Below are 17496 nucleotides of genomic sequence, written 5' to 3' on the forward strand. Positions count from 1 at the left end.
ACTGGTCCAGTTAAAATAAAACAAGGTACAAATGTTTTCTTCCCCCTCTCCCCCCCCACCCGCCTCTGGCCGTACCTGTTGTATAGATCCCTGCAGAGGTCATTGTCTTTGTGAAGGGAGAAACCATGGCCTCCTTTTCCATTTCGAGCTCTGCCACTGACCTTTGTTTAACAGGCGCACTCACTGGAACACTCAAGGGTTGAGGTGCTGGAAACAAGTTCTTGCCTTGCTGTGTGCAAAAGGTGAAAAGTTTTAAGCATCCATAATTTAATCCCTTATCAAGTGAAGATCGATTTATCTTCCTTGTTTTTAAAACTTACTGGCCAAATACACTTTAGACAGGTAATAGGAGGACACAAAATTAGTGAAAGATCCAAACTCTGCACTGATGTCAGGACTTACATAACATTTTTATTGTAGGAAATTATTCTTGTGCATCACAGCAGCCTGATCAGTCAAAAGCTGACAGTAAATCAAAGGAGATATTAGAAAATGGTGACACAAGATTCGGTTGGAGATTTTATTTTGTCTTAAATGACGTCAAAAGAAAGGCAGTGATTTAGAAAGGAAATTCCAGTGCTTAGATAACACTTTAAAAGTGTGATGCTGGAAAAGCACAGCAGGTCAGGCAGCATCCAAGAAGCAGGAGAATCGACGTTTCGGGCATAAGCCCTTCATCAGGAATGGGTGGGGGTGCTGAGAAGACGATAGGTAGATGCAGGTAGGGGCTGATGGTGATAGGTCGGAGGGGAGGGTGAAGCGGATAGAGAGGAAGGACGATGGACAGGTAGGACGGTTCAAGAGGGCAGTGCCGAGTTGAAGGGTTGGATCTGAGAGGAGGTTGGGGGGTGGGGAGGAGGGAAGATGAGGAAACTGGTGAAGTTGTGTGGTCGGAGCATCCCAAGGTGGAAGATGAGGCATTCTTCGTCCAGGTGTTGGGTGGCTTAGATTTGGCGGTGGGTGAGACCCAAGATTTGCATGTCCTTGGTGGAGTGGGAGGGGCAGTTGAAGTAGTCAGCCACAGGGTGGTAGGGTTGTTTGGTGAGCAAGTCCCAGAGATGTTCCCTGAAACATTTTGTGAGTTGACGTCCTGCCTCCCCAACATACAGGAGACCAAATCAAAAGCAACGGACATAGTAGATGAGGTGTTTGGATGTGCAGGAAAATCTCTGCTGGATGTGGAAGGATCCTTTAGGGCCTGAGACTGAGGTGAGGAGGGAGGTGTGGGTGCACACAGGTTTCCTGATGAAAGGCTTTTGCCCGAAATGTCAATTTTCCTGCTGCTCGGATGCTGCCTGACCCGCTGTGCTTTTCCAGCACCACACTCTGGACTCTAATCTCGAACATCTGCAGTCCTCATTTTCGTTTAGCAGGTTTTGCAGTGATAAGGGAAGGAGCCAGGAGTGGGGAGTGGGTTGGTGGGGAGGCGTGGACCTAACGAGGGAATCGCGGAAGGAATGGTCTCTGCAGAATGCCAATAGGGGTGGGGAGGGAAGTATATTTCTGCTGGTGCAGTCTGAATGTAGGTGGCAGAAATGGCAGAAGATAATGCGCTGTATCTAGAGATTAGTGCGGTGAAATGGTTCTATCCTTGTTGCAGTTGGAGAGGTGGGGTTCAAGGACAGAGGTGCAGGAAATGGAGTAGATGCACTGGAGGGCATTGACCACTTGGGAGGGTAAGTTGAAATAGGAGGCCATCTAGGATGCCCTGGAATGGAATTGCTCCTCCTGGGAGCAGACATGGTGGAGGCGGAGCAGTTGGGATTAGGGGATAGCATTTTTACAGGAGGGGTTGTGGGAGGAGGTGTAGTCCAGGTAGCTGTGGTTGAAGATCATTGGAAATGGAGACAGAGGGGGCTAGGAAGGGGAGGGAAGTGTCTGATAAGTGTCTAGGTGAACTTGAGATCAGGGTGGAAGGCGTTCGTGAAGTTGATAAACAGTTCAACCTCCTCGTGAGAGCATGAGGTGGCGCTAATAGTCATCAATGTAGCAGAGGAAAAGGTGGGGTATGTTGCCAGTATAACCATGGCCTCCTCCACAGCCAAATCCAAGCCACCCAACACCTGGAAGAAGAACACCTCATCTTCCACCTTGGGACCCTCCAACCACACAGCATCAACATCGATTTCACCTGTTTCCTCATCTCACCTCATTCCAGATCAAACCCTCAAACTCCACACTGCCCTTTTGAACTGTCCTACCTGCCCATCTTCCTTCCCACCTATCTGCTCCACCCTCCCCTCTGACCAATCACCATCACCCCCACCTGCATCTACCTACACCTTCCCAGCAACCTTCCCCAAGTCCCACTCCCAACTTCGTATTTATCTCTCCGCACCTCCCCCCTGCCCAGCCACATTCCTGATGAAGGGCTCATGCCCGAAACTTCGACTCTCCTGCTCCTCAGATGCTGCCTGACCTGCTGTGCGTTTCCAGCACCACGCTTTGCGACTGCGATCTCCAGCATCTGCAGTCCTCACTTTCTCTTAGATAACATTGCCAGTAACGGTGTAGCACAACAAGCAAAGGGCAGTGCAAGAGGTCAGAGTCTGAAGACCCCAAGGCTCTTGGCAGGTTATAGGGCCGAATGAGGTTACAGCAATGAAGAAACTGTGAACTATTTTGATGGCAAAAATGAGTTTTATAAAAACTCTAAGTGGAGGTAAACTTTGAGCCTGTGTATACCCATGAGAACATCTTGATAAATGTTAGGTCACAGGAACCAGAAGTGTGTGTCAGGTATAGCTAAGAGACAAGCTAGTCAGCTGAACACTAGAATTGCCAGTTCTAAAGATGCTTCAGCAGTGGATACAGGGACAAAAGCAGCTAATGTTTCTGGAGGAAAGTATATACTTTTTGTTGGTATTGACCAAAGGGAAGGAATTGGTAGAGGATGATCTCAGGGAAGGGAGTGTCACATTTCTGATTCAAGTCGTTATTAAAAAGGAAGAGGTGTTGTTCATCTTAAAAAGTATTAAGGTAGATAAATCCCGGGATATTGAGGGAGGTAAGGGAACAAGTTGCTGGAGCATTGACAGACATCTTTATAGGGTAAAAACAATGACTGCAGAGGTGAAAACCAAATACTGGATTAGTGATGCTGGAAGAGCACAGCTGCTCGTTGGATGCTGCCTGAACTGCTGTGCTCTTCCAGCACAACTAATCCAGACATCTTTATATCCTTTCTAGCAACAGGTGAGGTCCCAGAGGACTGGGGAATAGCCAGTGTTGTCCCATTGTTTAAGGGTAATGGGGATAATCCAGGAAATAACAGGCCTATGAGCCTCACATCACTGTTAGGGAAATTATTGGAAAAGATTCTCAGGAACAAGATCTATATGCATTTAGAAGCAAATGGATTTATTAGCGAGGGACAGCATGGGTTTTGTGCGGGGAGGTCATGCCTCACTAACTTGATCAAGTTTTTTTGAGGTGACGACAAAGATGATTGATGAGGGAAAAATGGTTGATGTTGTCTACACAGAGTTCAATAAAGCCTTTGACAAGTACCAGTCTGCTATAAGGGACCAAAAGGTGAAGTCACATGGCATGGGATGTGCTGGAAAGATGGATACAGAACTGGCTTAGTCATAGGAGACAGAGGAATCGGTGGAAGGATGCTTTTTGGAATGGAGGGTCGTGACCAGTGATGTTCCAAGGGATCGGTGCCGGGACCTCTGCTGTGTGTTGAGAGTGTGTTGATGGAAAAGCACAGCAGGTCAGACAGCATCGAAGAGCAGGAGAATCGACATTTTGGGCCATGGCCCTTCATCAGGATGAAGCTCATGCCCGAAATGTTGATTCTCCTGATCCTCGGATACTGCCTGACCTGCTGTGCTTTTCCAGCAATACACTCTCGCCTCTTATCTCTCGCATCTGCAGACCTCACTTTCTCCTCTGCTGTATGTGGTCTACAAGAATGATTTGGAGGAAAACATAGCTGGTCTAATTAGTAAGTTTGCAGATGATATAAAGATTGGTTGAGTTGTGGACAGTGGGGAGGATTGTCAGAGGATACAGCAGGATATAGATCAGTTGGAAGCATGGTCAGAAAAATGGCAGATGGAGTTTAATCTGGACAAATATGAGGTGATGCATTTTGGAAGGTCAGTACAGGTGGAAATTATATAGTTAATCCTTAAAGGTATTGATATGCAGAGGGATCTGGGTGTGCAGGTCCACAGATTACTGAAGGTGACAGTGCAGGTAAATGAGATGGAAAAAAAAAAAGGCCTATGGCATGCTTGCCTTCATTGAAAGGGACATTGAGTGTAAGGATAGACAAGTTATCCTGCATCTTTATAGAACTTTAGTCAGGCCGCACTTGGAATATTCCAGACAGTTCTGGTCTCGACACTACTAGAAGGATATGGATGCTTCAGAGGGAATAAAGAAAAGATCTACCAGGATATTGCCTGGAATGGGAGCTTTTAGCTATGAAGAAAGGTTAGGAGACTGGGTTTGCGTTCACTGGAATACAAGAGGTAGAGGGAAACCTGATAGAAGTTTACAAGATTGTGAATGGCATGGAAAGTATGAGGCTGTTTCCCAGTGTAGAGGGGTCAATTACGAGGGGACAAAGGTTCAAGGTGCCAGGGGAGGAACTTAAAAGTGATGTGAGAGGCAATTTTCTTTTCCACAAAGGGTGGTGAGTGCCTGGAACACACTGCCAGAGGTGGTGCTGGAAGCAGACTCAAAAGCAACATTCAAGAAGCACCTAGACACACACATGAATAGGAAGGGAATCGAGGGAGATGGATTCTGTAAGGGAACACAGTTCTAACATGGAAGGTTTTAATATAAAATATGTTGACGAGGGTTGGAGGGCTATATTGTCCTTTGTTCTTCTTTGTATGTGATTTATGGCTACGGGGTCAGAAAGGATGCAAAGGTCGAGAGTGCAAAACCTCAAACAATCCATATGGTTCAACTCACCAAAATTCTCATCTTCATATTGGTTAGCACTTTTTTAAATTTCAAGCTTCACATTTCCTCTTTCTCCAGTACAGTGATAATTAACTAGTAATTATCCCTCCTGATTTTACACTTCCTGTCCCTTTTTTGTGAGAAATCTGGATTCAAATAGGATTCAGGTGGGAAGGTAGTTATTAAATCTGAGCAAACGTAGCAGCAGTCGCCAGGAATGCAATGATGCTGCTGCTCCTTGTTAGACCCATTTAATCAGCAGAAAAAACCACAGGGAAAATATGGATTTCAGCAATCCATTTAACATTCCTCCACTGACTGTGCGCAGCCTGATCGCACTTCAATTTTGTAATCTTTAAAGGAAAAGTATCAAGTGCAGTTCAGCATTTTCACATTACGTAACATGAAGTTTTAATCTTCTTCACTTGCTTACTCAAATCCGATGGTAAGCCTTTTACACTAATCGGAATCAGACTAATGAATCACAACACCCACCTGCATTACCAAAGTACCTCGGATAACGTGATCAACCGTTCCATAGCCAAATTCATCCTTCGGTTCAAAGTGAAAGTATTCCTTGTCAGGACTGATTGCCTTCAACAGCTTTAAAATATTATTTGAGTACAGGCTACTGGCCTGGGTAGCCATTCTGCTTGGTAAATCTGTATAGCCGATGTGGGTCACACCCTAACAGGTCAGATGAGAGTGTTAACAAAAACGAGCTGACATTTACAAAGGTAATATTAGACTGTAACCTTTTTTTTTTAGAAAACCTTAAAAAAACAAAAACAAAAATGCAACTTTTGCGAATCTTTTACTAACCTTATGTACATAAATTTCTTCAGGTTTTGTTGTTGCAATATTTCCACCAGCTTCAGCAGCTAAATCCACGATAACTGAGCCATCCTTCATTGATTCCACCATCTCCTGAGAGATAAGAATTGGAGCCCGTTTTCCTGCAAAAACAAGGTTTATAAAATTAGTATAAGTGTATTTTGTCTTTACTCATTGATATTCCATACTCAACATTAACAACATTACACATTTTAAGACGACTTCTTTCTACTTTATAAAATTAGCAGAAATCATGCTCTTGTGAAATCTATAACTTTAATATATTGCTTTCATCTATTTGAATACACAGCACATACTGCAGTAAGTTAGCTCGAAGCAACAGAATTCTGTTTTATTTAAGGAAATGAGTAATCTTATTTCCTTTACAATATTCAATATTCTTTCTTCTCCTTATTACACATCAACTTCAAAGGGAAACTCCCTGCTGAGATACTTAAACCTTAGTTTGGGCAGCTCAATGGTACCTTATTCATTTACCTATTTCTAAAGTGTACATCGAGACAACGGGGTTGTAAAAAGGTACTTCATCAAATGAAGCATTGAATTTTAACACAAAGAGACAATTTTGTCAGCAGTGAATTTAGACAATGGATGAGGAAAACAAAATAGGTGCATCTTTCATCAAACTGGCTTAATCCAGTTAAATGATCACTGATATGAAATGCTAACTGTTTCTCTCTCCAAAGATATCAACTGATATGCTGAGTATTTCCAATTTTTGCTTCAGATTTCCAGCATCCATAGTATTTTGTTGTTGTAAAGATCATTGTAATCTTTGTTGCTTTGAATAGCTACTTTTATCTTCTTCTTTCAACCAACTAGCCATTTATTCAGCTGCTTAGCCTGTTTTTGCATTTTAAAAACAATCCCTTAAAAGGATGTGGACACTGCTGATGAGGCCACCATTTACAGCACTGCCAATCCCTAACTGCCCTCAAGAAGATGATGGTCAGCTGCCCTCTCAAACTGTTGAATCCATGGTAGCACAGGAACAGTGTCATTAGCAAGCAACTTCCAAAATTTTGATTCAGTGACAGTGAGGGAAAAGTGATAAAAGTTCCAAGACACGATGGTGAGTGGCTTGGAGGGGAACTTGTAGGTGATGGTTTCACTATGCATCTGCATCTTTCTAGATAGTAAAAGCCATGAGCTTGGATGGTTTGCACGCTTTAATCTTGTCCATTAGTCTATTATGTTGTACCTTACGGAAATCCAGATACACTATATCACCCATGTCAACTCTCCCTGCTTCGAGCGCAGCCCAACACAAGCTGGAAGTACTTTCCATTTAGGCACGATGCAGCTTTCTGGTCTCAACATGGAGTTCAGCAACTTCAGGAAATGAACTCTCTCCACTATTTTGATAAAATATGTAATCTTCTGGCATTTAAAAAAAAAACTTTCTTTACTACTATGACTTCCCTTTGACAAAGCCATGATGACTCTCCTTAATCAAACTTTGCCTCTGAAAATAGAAGTTAATGTTCTCCTTCATTATTTTCTACAATAGTTTCTCTATCACTGATGTTAGACTCATTGGTCAATAGTTCCCCAGTCTCTCTTCACCACCCTTCTTATAAAGAGGAATCCCACTAGCAGTCCTCTGGCACCGGCCCTCAGGCAATTTAAAAAAAAAAATTCCTCCCTCATCTCTCACAGCAGCTTGGGATACAACTTGTCTGGACCTGGAAATTTCCCCACTTTTAAATCAGCTGAAAGGTCTTCACTTTTTACGTCAATCTGCTTTAGAACGTCATAGTCATAACAGAACAGAAACAGATCCTTCAGTCCAAACAGAACATAACCCCAACCTTAACTGATCCCATCTGCCTGCTCTTTGCCCACATCTCTCAAAACCTTTCCTATCCATGTACTGATCTGAATGTCTTTTAAATGTCGTAACTGCACCCAAATCCTCCACTTTCTCAGTACGTTCATTCAACAAGCGACCCATCCTCAATGTGAAACTTTTACCCTCTGTTCTTTTTTTAAATTTCCTTCCTCTCATTGTAAAAACGTGCCCCCAGTCTATAAGTCTCTCATCCTAGGAAGAAGACCCTATCTATACCCCTCATTATTCTATAAAGTCACCTCTCAACCTTGTACGCTCCAGTGAAAAAAATCCCAAACTATCCAGCCATTTTTTATAGCTCAAACCTTCCATACCTGGCAACATCCTGGTAAATATCTTCTGAACCTTCTCCAGCTTAATAATACCCTTCCTATAACAGGGTGACCAGAACTGGACATAGGACTCCAGAAGAGTCCTCACCAATGTCCTGTACCAGAAGAGTCCTCACCAACCTCAACATGACTTCCCAACTCCTGTAATGTAAAGGACTCTATCTTCTAAAATTCTGTATCTGAGTCCTTCTCATCCTGATTAAAGTACTTATTTAACATTTAATGTCCTCCACCTTCAAGCACACATTGTCTCCTTGGTCACCAATAAGGGTCACCAATATGCCTTACTCTTTTGCTGGTATATTTGTAGAATATCTTGGGATTCACCCTAATCTTGCCTGCCAGCACCTTTTCACCTCTTTACTTTCCTAATCAGTTTTTTTTTAACGTTCTCCCTTGCACTTTCGACTCTTCTCCAGGGCCTCTGTTGTTTTGCTCACTTCATTCCTGTTACACCTCTCTTTTTTCTTGTAATCTAGTCTTCACTATTGCAAGACATCCAAGGCTCTCTGGGTTTGTTGCTGCTACATTTCACCAGAAAAGGAAAATGGTGGGTCTGTCCTCCACCCCCAGTAGCTTTTTGAACATGTCTCACTGTTCTACTGTAGATTTACCGTCCAGCAGCTGTTCCCAGCCCATTCTGGCTAGATCCTGCCTTATTTTATGCTTTACTCCATTCCAAAACTCTTTTTTTGCAGACCAAAAAGCTGAGACTATAATCATGGAAAAAAATAAAACTGGGCTGTGTTTTTTCCCTTCTGTTGTAAAAAGGCCAACATGCATCTTTTGGAAAATTTGGAGATTTTGCAAATAAAATGACCAAGTGATTTTGAAAAAAAATTGAGCTTCAAGACTGTCATCACTCACCTGGGATCAGAGCAGTACTAATGAGAATATCCACTTCCTTACACTGTTTGGCAAACAGTGCCATTTCAGCTTCAATAAACTCCTTTGACATCTCTTTAGCATATCCCCCAGTTCCTTCTCCTGACTCCTCCACATCAACTTGAAGGGGCTCTGCTCCAAACGATTTAAACTGTTCCAACGCTGCAGCTCTACAGAAGAATCATACATGATAATTTGTCTTTGATGATTGCCTATACTGCAGAGTTTGGGCACCTTTGCTGTAAAAGGCCTGCTTCCAAGCTGGTTGGAACATTAGTCATAATTCATCGATGAGGCCTTCCGGTAACTTCATAAGCTTGTCCATCTCAGCTCTCTATAATAGCAGCATTGATTGGAGAATTGACTGCAGAGGTTAACGTGCTTCATCTACAATACAAACTAAATTGGAAACAGGGTGAGCACTATAAAATTTATCCCCTTTCAAAAGAAAGAAGTTTTTTAAAAAAAATGTTGATTAAATGCAGCAGCATTGCTTTTAAATTCCCTCACAGCCAACATTTAAATCTAACAACATCCTAATTAGTTCCACTTGTTCAATTTGGACATTTAATCAACATTTTTTTTTAAACTTTTCTTTTGAAAGGGGATAAATTATGTGGCGCTCACCCTGTTCCCAATTTAGATAGTATTACCGATAGAACACGTTAACCTCTGCATTCAATTCTCCAATCAACGCTGCTAAAAAGAAAAACTCTGCATTGAAAGAGAGATCCATAAGTGTATCCTAATAACCTTTGATGAAAGGTCCAATGGTCGTTTAGTTTTAATTAACATCTTCCTCCGAAGATTGAGATTCCAATGTCCTAGCGTCAATAACCAAAATATTCCTTACCATCGTTTTACTGTTTTCTTGATCTTCTTTTTCCATTTTAGAGACAAAGGGGGCAGAATATTTAATACACTTGCGTGCAGCAAAAACAATATTACCTCGTGTCAAAACCACGGACTATGGCTCCCATCGATTTTGCAGCACCTGCAGCAGCTAAACCGGCAACACCTCCACCAATAACCAGTACCTAGCGTACAAGACATGAAGGTGATTTAAGTGGAGAAATTACAGAAAACCATTCATAATTACAATGGTTAAAACTAATGTTTACTGTGGTTTCCATTTTGAGGCATTCTTCATTAGGCAAGATACTCAGGCCTCAAAAAGAGCCCATGACAGATTCACTCAGAGTATTCTGGAGGGGAAAGGCTTCAGCTATGAGAAGTGATTAAAGGAACTGGAGCTTCGTCATTTAAGAAGAGGAGGTAAACAGGAAATAATGTTCAAAAATATGAATGGGATGGAATGAAGAAAATTGGAAAACAAAAGTCTATTTACACAGGATTGTGCATCAGTATAACTTCTGGGCTGCTCTTCCATAAACCACAGTGTAAATAATATTTACAATTAGCTATTAAGTGGGAAGCAATTTGGAGAAAAGGCAGGAAAATTACACAGCTTCTTTTAAAAAATTGGACAGCTTCTTTTAAAAAAAAAGTCAGGCACTGCAGCAACAGTGTAATACTCAGATTACAATGTTACACTGCAATAAAACATGCAGTACATCAGAAAATAATTTAAGCCAACTTTCTCTGATAACTGAATTAATACTTCTGGAGGAATGGAAATCATAAAAGTATTAACTGCATTTTAGCCTTGAAACATTCAGTATGGTAAATATTAAAAAAAAAACCAAAACGCCACTAACCCAAATTCCCAAAAACTGCCCATTATCGAAAACTGCTCAGCAATTGTAAGGGGTTTGTTCAGTATTCAGTGTACAACATCTTTTAGTGAGGGGGGGGGGGGGGGGGGGGGGGGAGAAGGTTCCTTCACAATAAAGGGAGGTGGATATCATCCAGATTCCCTAACATGCTTTTACTCAATAATTGAACTATAGAGGCAGAAGTCCAAGGTCTGCTCAAAAGAAAAGAACTGGCAACATATCTCTTTAACCATTTTACCCTTAATATCATAAGCACAATTTTTCCATGGCTGTTGCTACCAACTTGTTGATAAATTCAGTACATGTTGTCCCACAAAGAGTGGATGTTTGAAATCCACTTCAGTTGGAATATTAAATATTAGGGAAGTGGTAAAAGCAAAGCTGTTCTGAAAACTGCAATGACGTATCATCAAAATAACCATTATGTTGCGTAAAGAATAGAAACCCTAAAATGTGCCCTTAAAGTCATCAATTGAGATAAATAATAATATAAGTTCTGTAAATAAATGCAAAAACAGTGGCTCTGTGGTTAGCACTTGCACAACACCAGGGACCCAGGTTCGATTCCGGCGTTGGGCAACTGTTTGTGTGGAGTTTGCATATTCTCCCAGTGTCTACATGGGTTTCCTCCAGGTGCTCAGGCTTCCTCCCACAGTCCAAAGATGTGCAGGTCAGGTGAATTGGTCATTCTAAATTGCCCATACTGTTAGGTGCATTAGTCAGAGAGAATTGGGTCTGGGTGCATTTCTGTTTGGAGGGTTGGTGTGGACTTGATGGGTCGAAGGGCCTGTTCCCATACTGTAGGAAATCTAATCTAATCTAAACAAACAGGATTTAGGAACCCAAAGGTCACGCAGCCCTTTGAGCTGGTTTACCATTCAATAAGATCATGGCTAATCAAACTATCGCCTCTACTCTAATTTCCTGTCTGCCTTCTATAAACTTTGATCCACTTGTCAATCAAGGATCTAATTCAGCCTTAAAAATATTCAATTACCCTGTTCTCCCCGCCTCCCCCCACCTGCTCTCTGGCAAACAGAATTCCACTGAATAACAATGGAATAAAACAATTCTCATTTATGTCTTAAATGGGAGTATGCTTTAAGTTTTAAACTGTTTCGCCTAGTTCTAGTCTCTCCCATGCAAAGAGATATTCTCTCTGTATCCACCCTGTCAAATCCCCTAAATATCTTTTATATTTCAATAAGATCACTTCTCATTCTTCTAACCTCCAACAGAACCTACGCAACCTGACTAGAAATGTTCCAGAATTTAAAATGTAATATGTTGAAGGTGTGTAGCGGGTCTGTTAACATCTGATGGATTGGTTATTCCTCACATATGCAACCAGAAATGATGCCCAATATTAGACATTAGAGTTTCAGTATGTCTTTCATTGTCCTTTATCTGGAGGAAGTCAGTAAATATCTGACACGGTCTCAAAGAAGGCAATTGCAAAGCAGTCTCCTTCCTATCGGAAAAATGTTGTGAAACTTGAAAGGGTTCAGAAAAGATTTACAAGGATGTTACCAGGATTGGAGGGGTTGAGCTATAGGGAGAGGTTAATTAGGCTGGGGCTATTTTCCCTGGAGCGTCGGAGGCTGAGGGGTGACCTTATAGAGGTTTATAAAATTATAAGGGGCGTGGATAGGGAAAATAGCCAATGTCTTTTTTCCAGGGTAGGGGTGTCCAAAACTAGAGGCTATAGGTTTAAGGTGAGAGGGTAAGATTTAAAAAGGACCACGGGGTAACTTTTTCACAGCGGGTGGTGTGTCTATGGAGTGAGCTGTTAGAAGAGAGGCTGGTACAATTACAACATTTAATAAAAGGCATCTGGATGGATATATGGTTTAGACAGAAATAGGCCAAATGGGAGTAGATTATTTTGGTATATCTGATGAGTTGGACCAAAGGGTGTTTTTCCAGGCTGTACCCTGCTTTTACACATGTTAACCATCCGATTGGCTACATTATCTCACCAGAGGGTCCAGCTGTTTAAATCTTAATCCAGATGTGTTTGTAACATTTTGCATATAAGCTGCCCACAGTACATCTGTATTTAGCCGTGATATTTACTACAAACCTTCCTTCCATTAACTCAAGAACAAAGCAGCTGGGTCAAAATCAAAATGTCTTGGACACACTGAAGTCTAATTCTGTAGGAATTCAAATGGATTCTATAAGGCAGTGGGATAATGTAAAGCAGGACTGGAATTGTGGAGCAATGCTACAACATGATATAGTGGTTGCACTAAAATTGTAGATTCCAGAGCAGTATTTATTGAACAATGTTTACCTTTGCAGGAGGTACTTTTCCAGCAGCTGTTATCTGACCAGTGAAGAATCTACCAAAATGGTTAGCTGCCAGGACAACAGACTTATACCTGGGAAAAGATAACAAGTATTTGAAAACATTCTTAGGAAATGACAAGGGTTATTGCACAGTAAGACACTAACAACAGAATGCATTTATCTAGCATCACTAAGAAGCTTTACAGAGGGACAGATGCTGAATGCATAGAAGGATGGAATCCCTACAGTGCGGAAGTAGGCCATTTGGCCCATTGAGTTCACACGGATCCTCTGAAGAGCATCCCGCCCAGACCCACCGCCCACCTCACAAAATGTCTGCATAAGGTAGGGATATGATCAACTTTGTACAACAATGTTTTTAAAAGTATGAAAGAGCGACAAAAAGAGAAGTGAAGGTTGAAGGATTTAGTGAAAGAATTCCAAAGATGAAAGCCAAGACAATCAACAGCTCAGCTCCCATTGGTCAACATTATCATTCCTTATTCTTATGGTGACATTTTGCAACCCAACAATATACAAATTATTTAAAATAAAATGCAATAGTCAATGCAAATTTCGACAGACAGGCAAATCATTTTTGGGGCTTGCAGTGTTGCTAGTTGTAAAGATTCTCCCAAGTTTCACTCATTGTGTGAACCATCGCACGGACAAAAGTTGTCATGAATGATTCTCCTGCTTAACCCCTCACTTCAGCAGAGGCATGGACATCCGCAGGTTAAAACCATCACCAGGTGTCGCTCTCAAGACCCGGTAAGAGCACGGTGACTTTACCTTTTTATTGGCATGGACAGAGAATGTGGAAAATCTCAGTGATCATTCTCCACAGGCAAAGAAGTGTAGCCACAGTTGTGTTTTAGAAAGCAATAGCTAATTTTATGCACAAGAAACAAAAAGATAATGACCAGATGATCTGTTTTTGTGAGTTTGATTAAGAGAAATACATTACACAGGACGATAGTGTAACTCCAGAGCTCTGCTTCAAACTAGGATCTTTTACATCCACCCGCACAGAGCTCAGCTTTCTGTTGCTTTTATTCTTTGTATTGACATGTAAACTACCAAGCCAATTGTTACCATTCCGCATCTTGTCAGCCTTTCTCTAATTAATTCATCACCATTTGCTGTGTACTGTCAGACAAAATGGTGGAGGCTGGTACAATTACAACATTTGTTGTGGTTCTGTTCGCCGAGCTGGGAATTTGTCTTGCAAACGTTTCGTCCCCTGTTTAGGTGACATCCTCAGTGCTTGGGAGCCTCCTGTGAAGCGCTTCTGTGCTGTTTCCTCCGGCATTTATAGTGGCAACCGCCTAAGCGCCACATACGAACAACTCCGGTTCCTGCATGAATGCCGAACAGCCACTATAAATGCCGGAGGAAACAGCACAGAAGCGCTTCACAAGAGGCTCCCAAGCACTGAGGATGTCACCTAGACAGGGGACGAAACGTTTGCAAGACAAATTCCCAGCTCGGCGAACAGAACCACAACAACGAGCACCCGAGCTACAAATCTTCTACCAAACTTTGAATTACAACATTTAAAAGACATCAGGATGGGTAGATGGGTTTAAAGGGATATGGGCCAAAAGTTGGCAAAGTGAACTGGATTAATTTAGGATATCTGGTCGGAATGGACAAGTTGGACGTATGGGTCTGTTTCTATGCTGTACATCTCTATGGCGCAATGACATATTTACAACTAACCCCTTAAAGTCCACATTGCTTCAATTTCCTCTAGAGTCATAGAGATGTACAGCACAGAAACAGACCCTTCAGTCCAACTTGTCCATGCTGACCAGATATCCCAACCCAATCTAGTCTCACCTGGCAGCACCCGGCCCATATCCCTCCAAACCCTTCCCATTCATATACCCATCCAAATGCCTTTTAAATGTCACAACTGTACCAGCCTCCACCCCTTCCTCTGGCAGCTCATTCCTTATGCGCACCATCATTTGCGTGAAAAGGTTGCCCCTTAGGTTTCTTTTATATCTTTCCCCTCTCACCCTGAACCTATGCCTTCTAGTTCTGGACTCCCCCAACCCCAGGGAAAAGACTTTGTCTATTTATCCTATCAACCCCCCTCATGATTTCATAAACTTCTTATATGGTCACCCCATATCCTCCAACGCTCCAGGGAAAACAGCGTCAGCCTATTCAACCTCTCCCTATAGCTCAAATCCTCCAACCCTGGCAACATCCTTGTAAATCTTTTCTGAACCCTGTCAAGTTTCACAACATTTTTCCGATAGGAAGGAGACCAGAATTGCACGCAATATTCCAAAAGTGACCTAACCGATGTTCTGTACAGCCGCATCACAACCTCCCAACTCCTGTACTCAATACTCTGACCAATAAAGGAAAGCATTCCAAATGGTTTCTTCACTATCCTATCTACCTGCCACTCCACTTTCAATGAACTAAGAACCTGCACTCCAAGGTCTCTTTGTTCAGCAACACTCCCTAGGACCTTACCATTAAGTGTATAAGTCCTGCTAAGATTTGCTTTCCCAAAGTGCAGCACCTTATTTATCCGAATTAAACTCTATCTGTCACTCCTCAGCCCATTGGTCCATCTGATCAAGATGCTGTCATACTCAGAGGTAACCTTCTTCGCTGTCCACTACATCTCCAATTTTGGTGTCGTCCGCAAACTTACTAACTATACCACTAATACTCACATCCAAATCCTACTATAATTCTGTCAATGGCAAGTTTCCTCTAGGTCAATCTGTAGCTCTCTAGCTGCCTCAACATATGCAAGCGCTTCCTTGTCTTTTTATTCCAATTTGGAATCTGTTGGAGACCAAGCACTACAGCACTTGAGTTAATGGGATTACAGTAGAACATTAAAAAAAAGGAGAAGTAGGCCATTTGGGCCCTCAATCCTGCTCTGCTATTCAATGGGATCATGGTAGATCTGACTGTGGCCTCAACTTGACCACTCACACCCACAAACCTCCTAGTCAATGAAAAATCTAACTGACAAACAATGTAATTATAACAAGTTATGCATTCCAATAGCTTTAAAAACACATTTAAACCCCAACAACATCAATTTAAAACAAAGCATTTGCTATACCCTGCTATGTTAGCCATGGAACTGAGTGCATCATATCCCTGAGCTATAGTAACTCGAGGGACCTGGTCCATCGCCAGGACTGAGGCCTTGCGCTGAGCAAGTTTACTCATGAGGTCAGGGTTTTGGGCTGGATAGATGAAACTGATAAGAGTAGCCCTCTCCTTTAGTAGGTCTGCTTCATGTGCTCCCAATGTGTTATTGAAGGTTGGAGCCCTGACCTGCAAGAAAAATTATAAACAGATATAAATAGCTCTTATGAATACTGCTGAAGTAACAAATATTTCATCACATGGAAACGCTATTAGGAACGACAATGACATCACACTTTAAGGCTTTTAAAGGCAACTTTTATATAGATACCATTTACACGTAAAGGAATATCTATGGCACTTTGTAAGGGAGTGTCTTATCTATTGAGCCAATTTCAAGGGAGGGATCCAAATAACAACTGAGAAATTTTGTTACAATTGGGATTTGGATATACTGGAATTCCACTCCAATAGCTCCATAACATTGAGGTCTTGCTTGTAAAACAAAAGATTTGCATTCAGATTTCATCTTTCATTGTATCAGATGTCTCAAAGCCCTTTGCAGTCAAATGAAGTACTTTTGAAATGCAGTCAGAGTTTTAATGGAGGAACCATGGCAACCAATTCCATACACAGCAAAAGGAACAGCACCTGGGTTATCCACTTTTGGTAATGTTATTTGAGGAACAAATTCTGGTCAGAACTTCAGGAGTGGTCTCTTCCTCTTCTAATGCCCAAAGATTATGTTCATCTGAGAGGTGGATGGGGTCTCAGGTTAACTTATCCAAAAAACACCATCTCCAACAGCACATCACTTCTTCAGCACCGACGTATCAGCACTGAGTTTGTGTTAGAGTTTGAATTGAGACTGGGCTCAGCAAACTGGTTAACTAAGAACTTTATTTTAAAATCGAAGTATTCAACTCAGAGGTAAAATGAAACTGAGAAATTTAATGGGGAACGAATGCACCTACTGCACCTCATTTTACAGCAGAAAATGATAAGTCTTAACAGAAATTTCTTCTGACGTTTTTAAAATTAAGAGTCTCCTTTTCTGCTGCATGACCTTCCAATACCAAAAAGCTACTGCCAGTGGCATGAACAGTTAATTTCATGTGGCCTTTGAACTATAAGCCACATGCTTTTAGGAAAGCATTTCAAATTGGGAAGGCAGGTTTCCCAGGAAGAAACAGAGCGACCTTAATATCTTGTCTGAACCTATCAGGTCAGCTTCACCAGGAGTGAGCTTTTTTCCTGAACTTGGAACTGGTTTCTTGTTCAATTTTCCTCTTATTGATAATTTATTTTTGTTCGGACATGTAATTTTAGAGAGCTATAAACATTTTAAGAGTTTGCTTTAAGTTGACTAAATTTGACTGATCTTGTAATTCACATTGTTGTTTTGAATTTAAATGCTCGATCATGTTGATTACAATAATCAGATAGTGTCAAAGTTCTATACAAACTAGTTTGGATATTGGTCTTGACT

General features: G+C 41.7%; 1 protein-coding gene across 2 annotated transcripts in view; it reads right to left on the reverse strand.

The window, feature by feature from the left end:
* Window positions 1-17496, reverse strand: part of LOC140468933 (NAD(P) transhydrogenase, mitochondrial-like) — a 64875-nt gene that overhangs the window by 31805 nt on the left and 15574 nt on the right. For both annotated transcript variants that reach the window (XM_072565054.1, XM_072565055.1), the window contains exons 4-10: window positions 15979-16196; window positions 12883-12970; window positions 9799-9887; window positions 8833-9020; window positions 5749-5882; window positions 5422-5613; window positions 76-229 (exon numbers count right to left, since the gene is read on the reverse strand). In XM_072565054.1, the coding sequence (XP_072421155.1) occupies window positions 76-229; window positions 5422-5613; window positions 5749-5882; window positions 8833-9020; window positions 9799-9887; window positions 12883-12970; window positions 15979-16196 (1063 nt within the window). The remainder of the gene's footprint in view (window positions 1-75; window positions 230-5421; window positions 5614-5748; window positions 5883-8832; window positions 9021-9798; window positions 9888-12882; window positions 12971-15978; window positions 16197-17496) is intronic.

The sequence above is a fragment of the Chiloscyllium punctatum genome, chromosome 48, assembly GCF_047496795.1.
Source record: "Chiloscyllium punctatum isolate Juve2018m chromosome 48, sChiPun1.3, whole genome shotgun sequence".
NCBI lineage: Eukaryota > Metazoa > Chordata > Chondrichthyes > Orectolobiformes > Hemiscylliidae > Chiloscyllium > Chiloscyllium punctatum.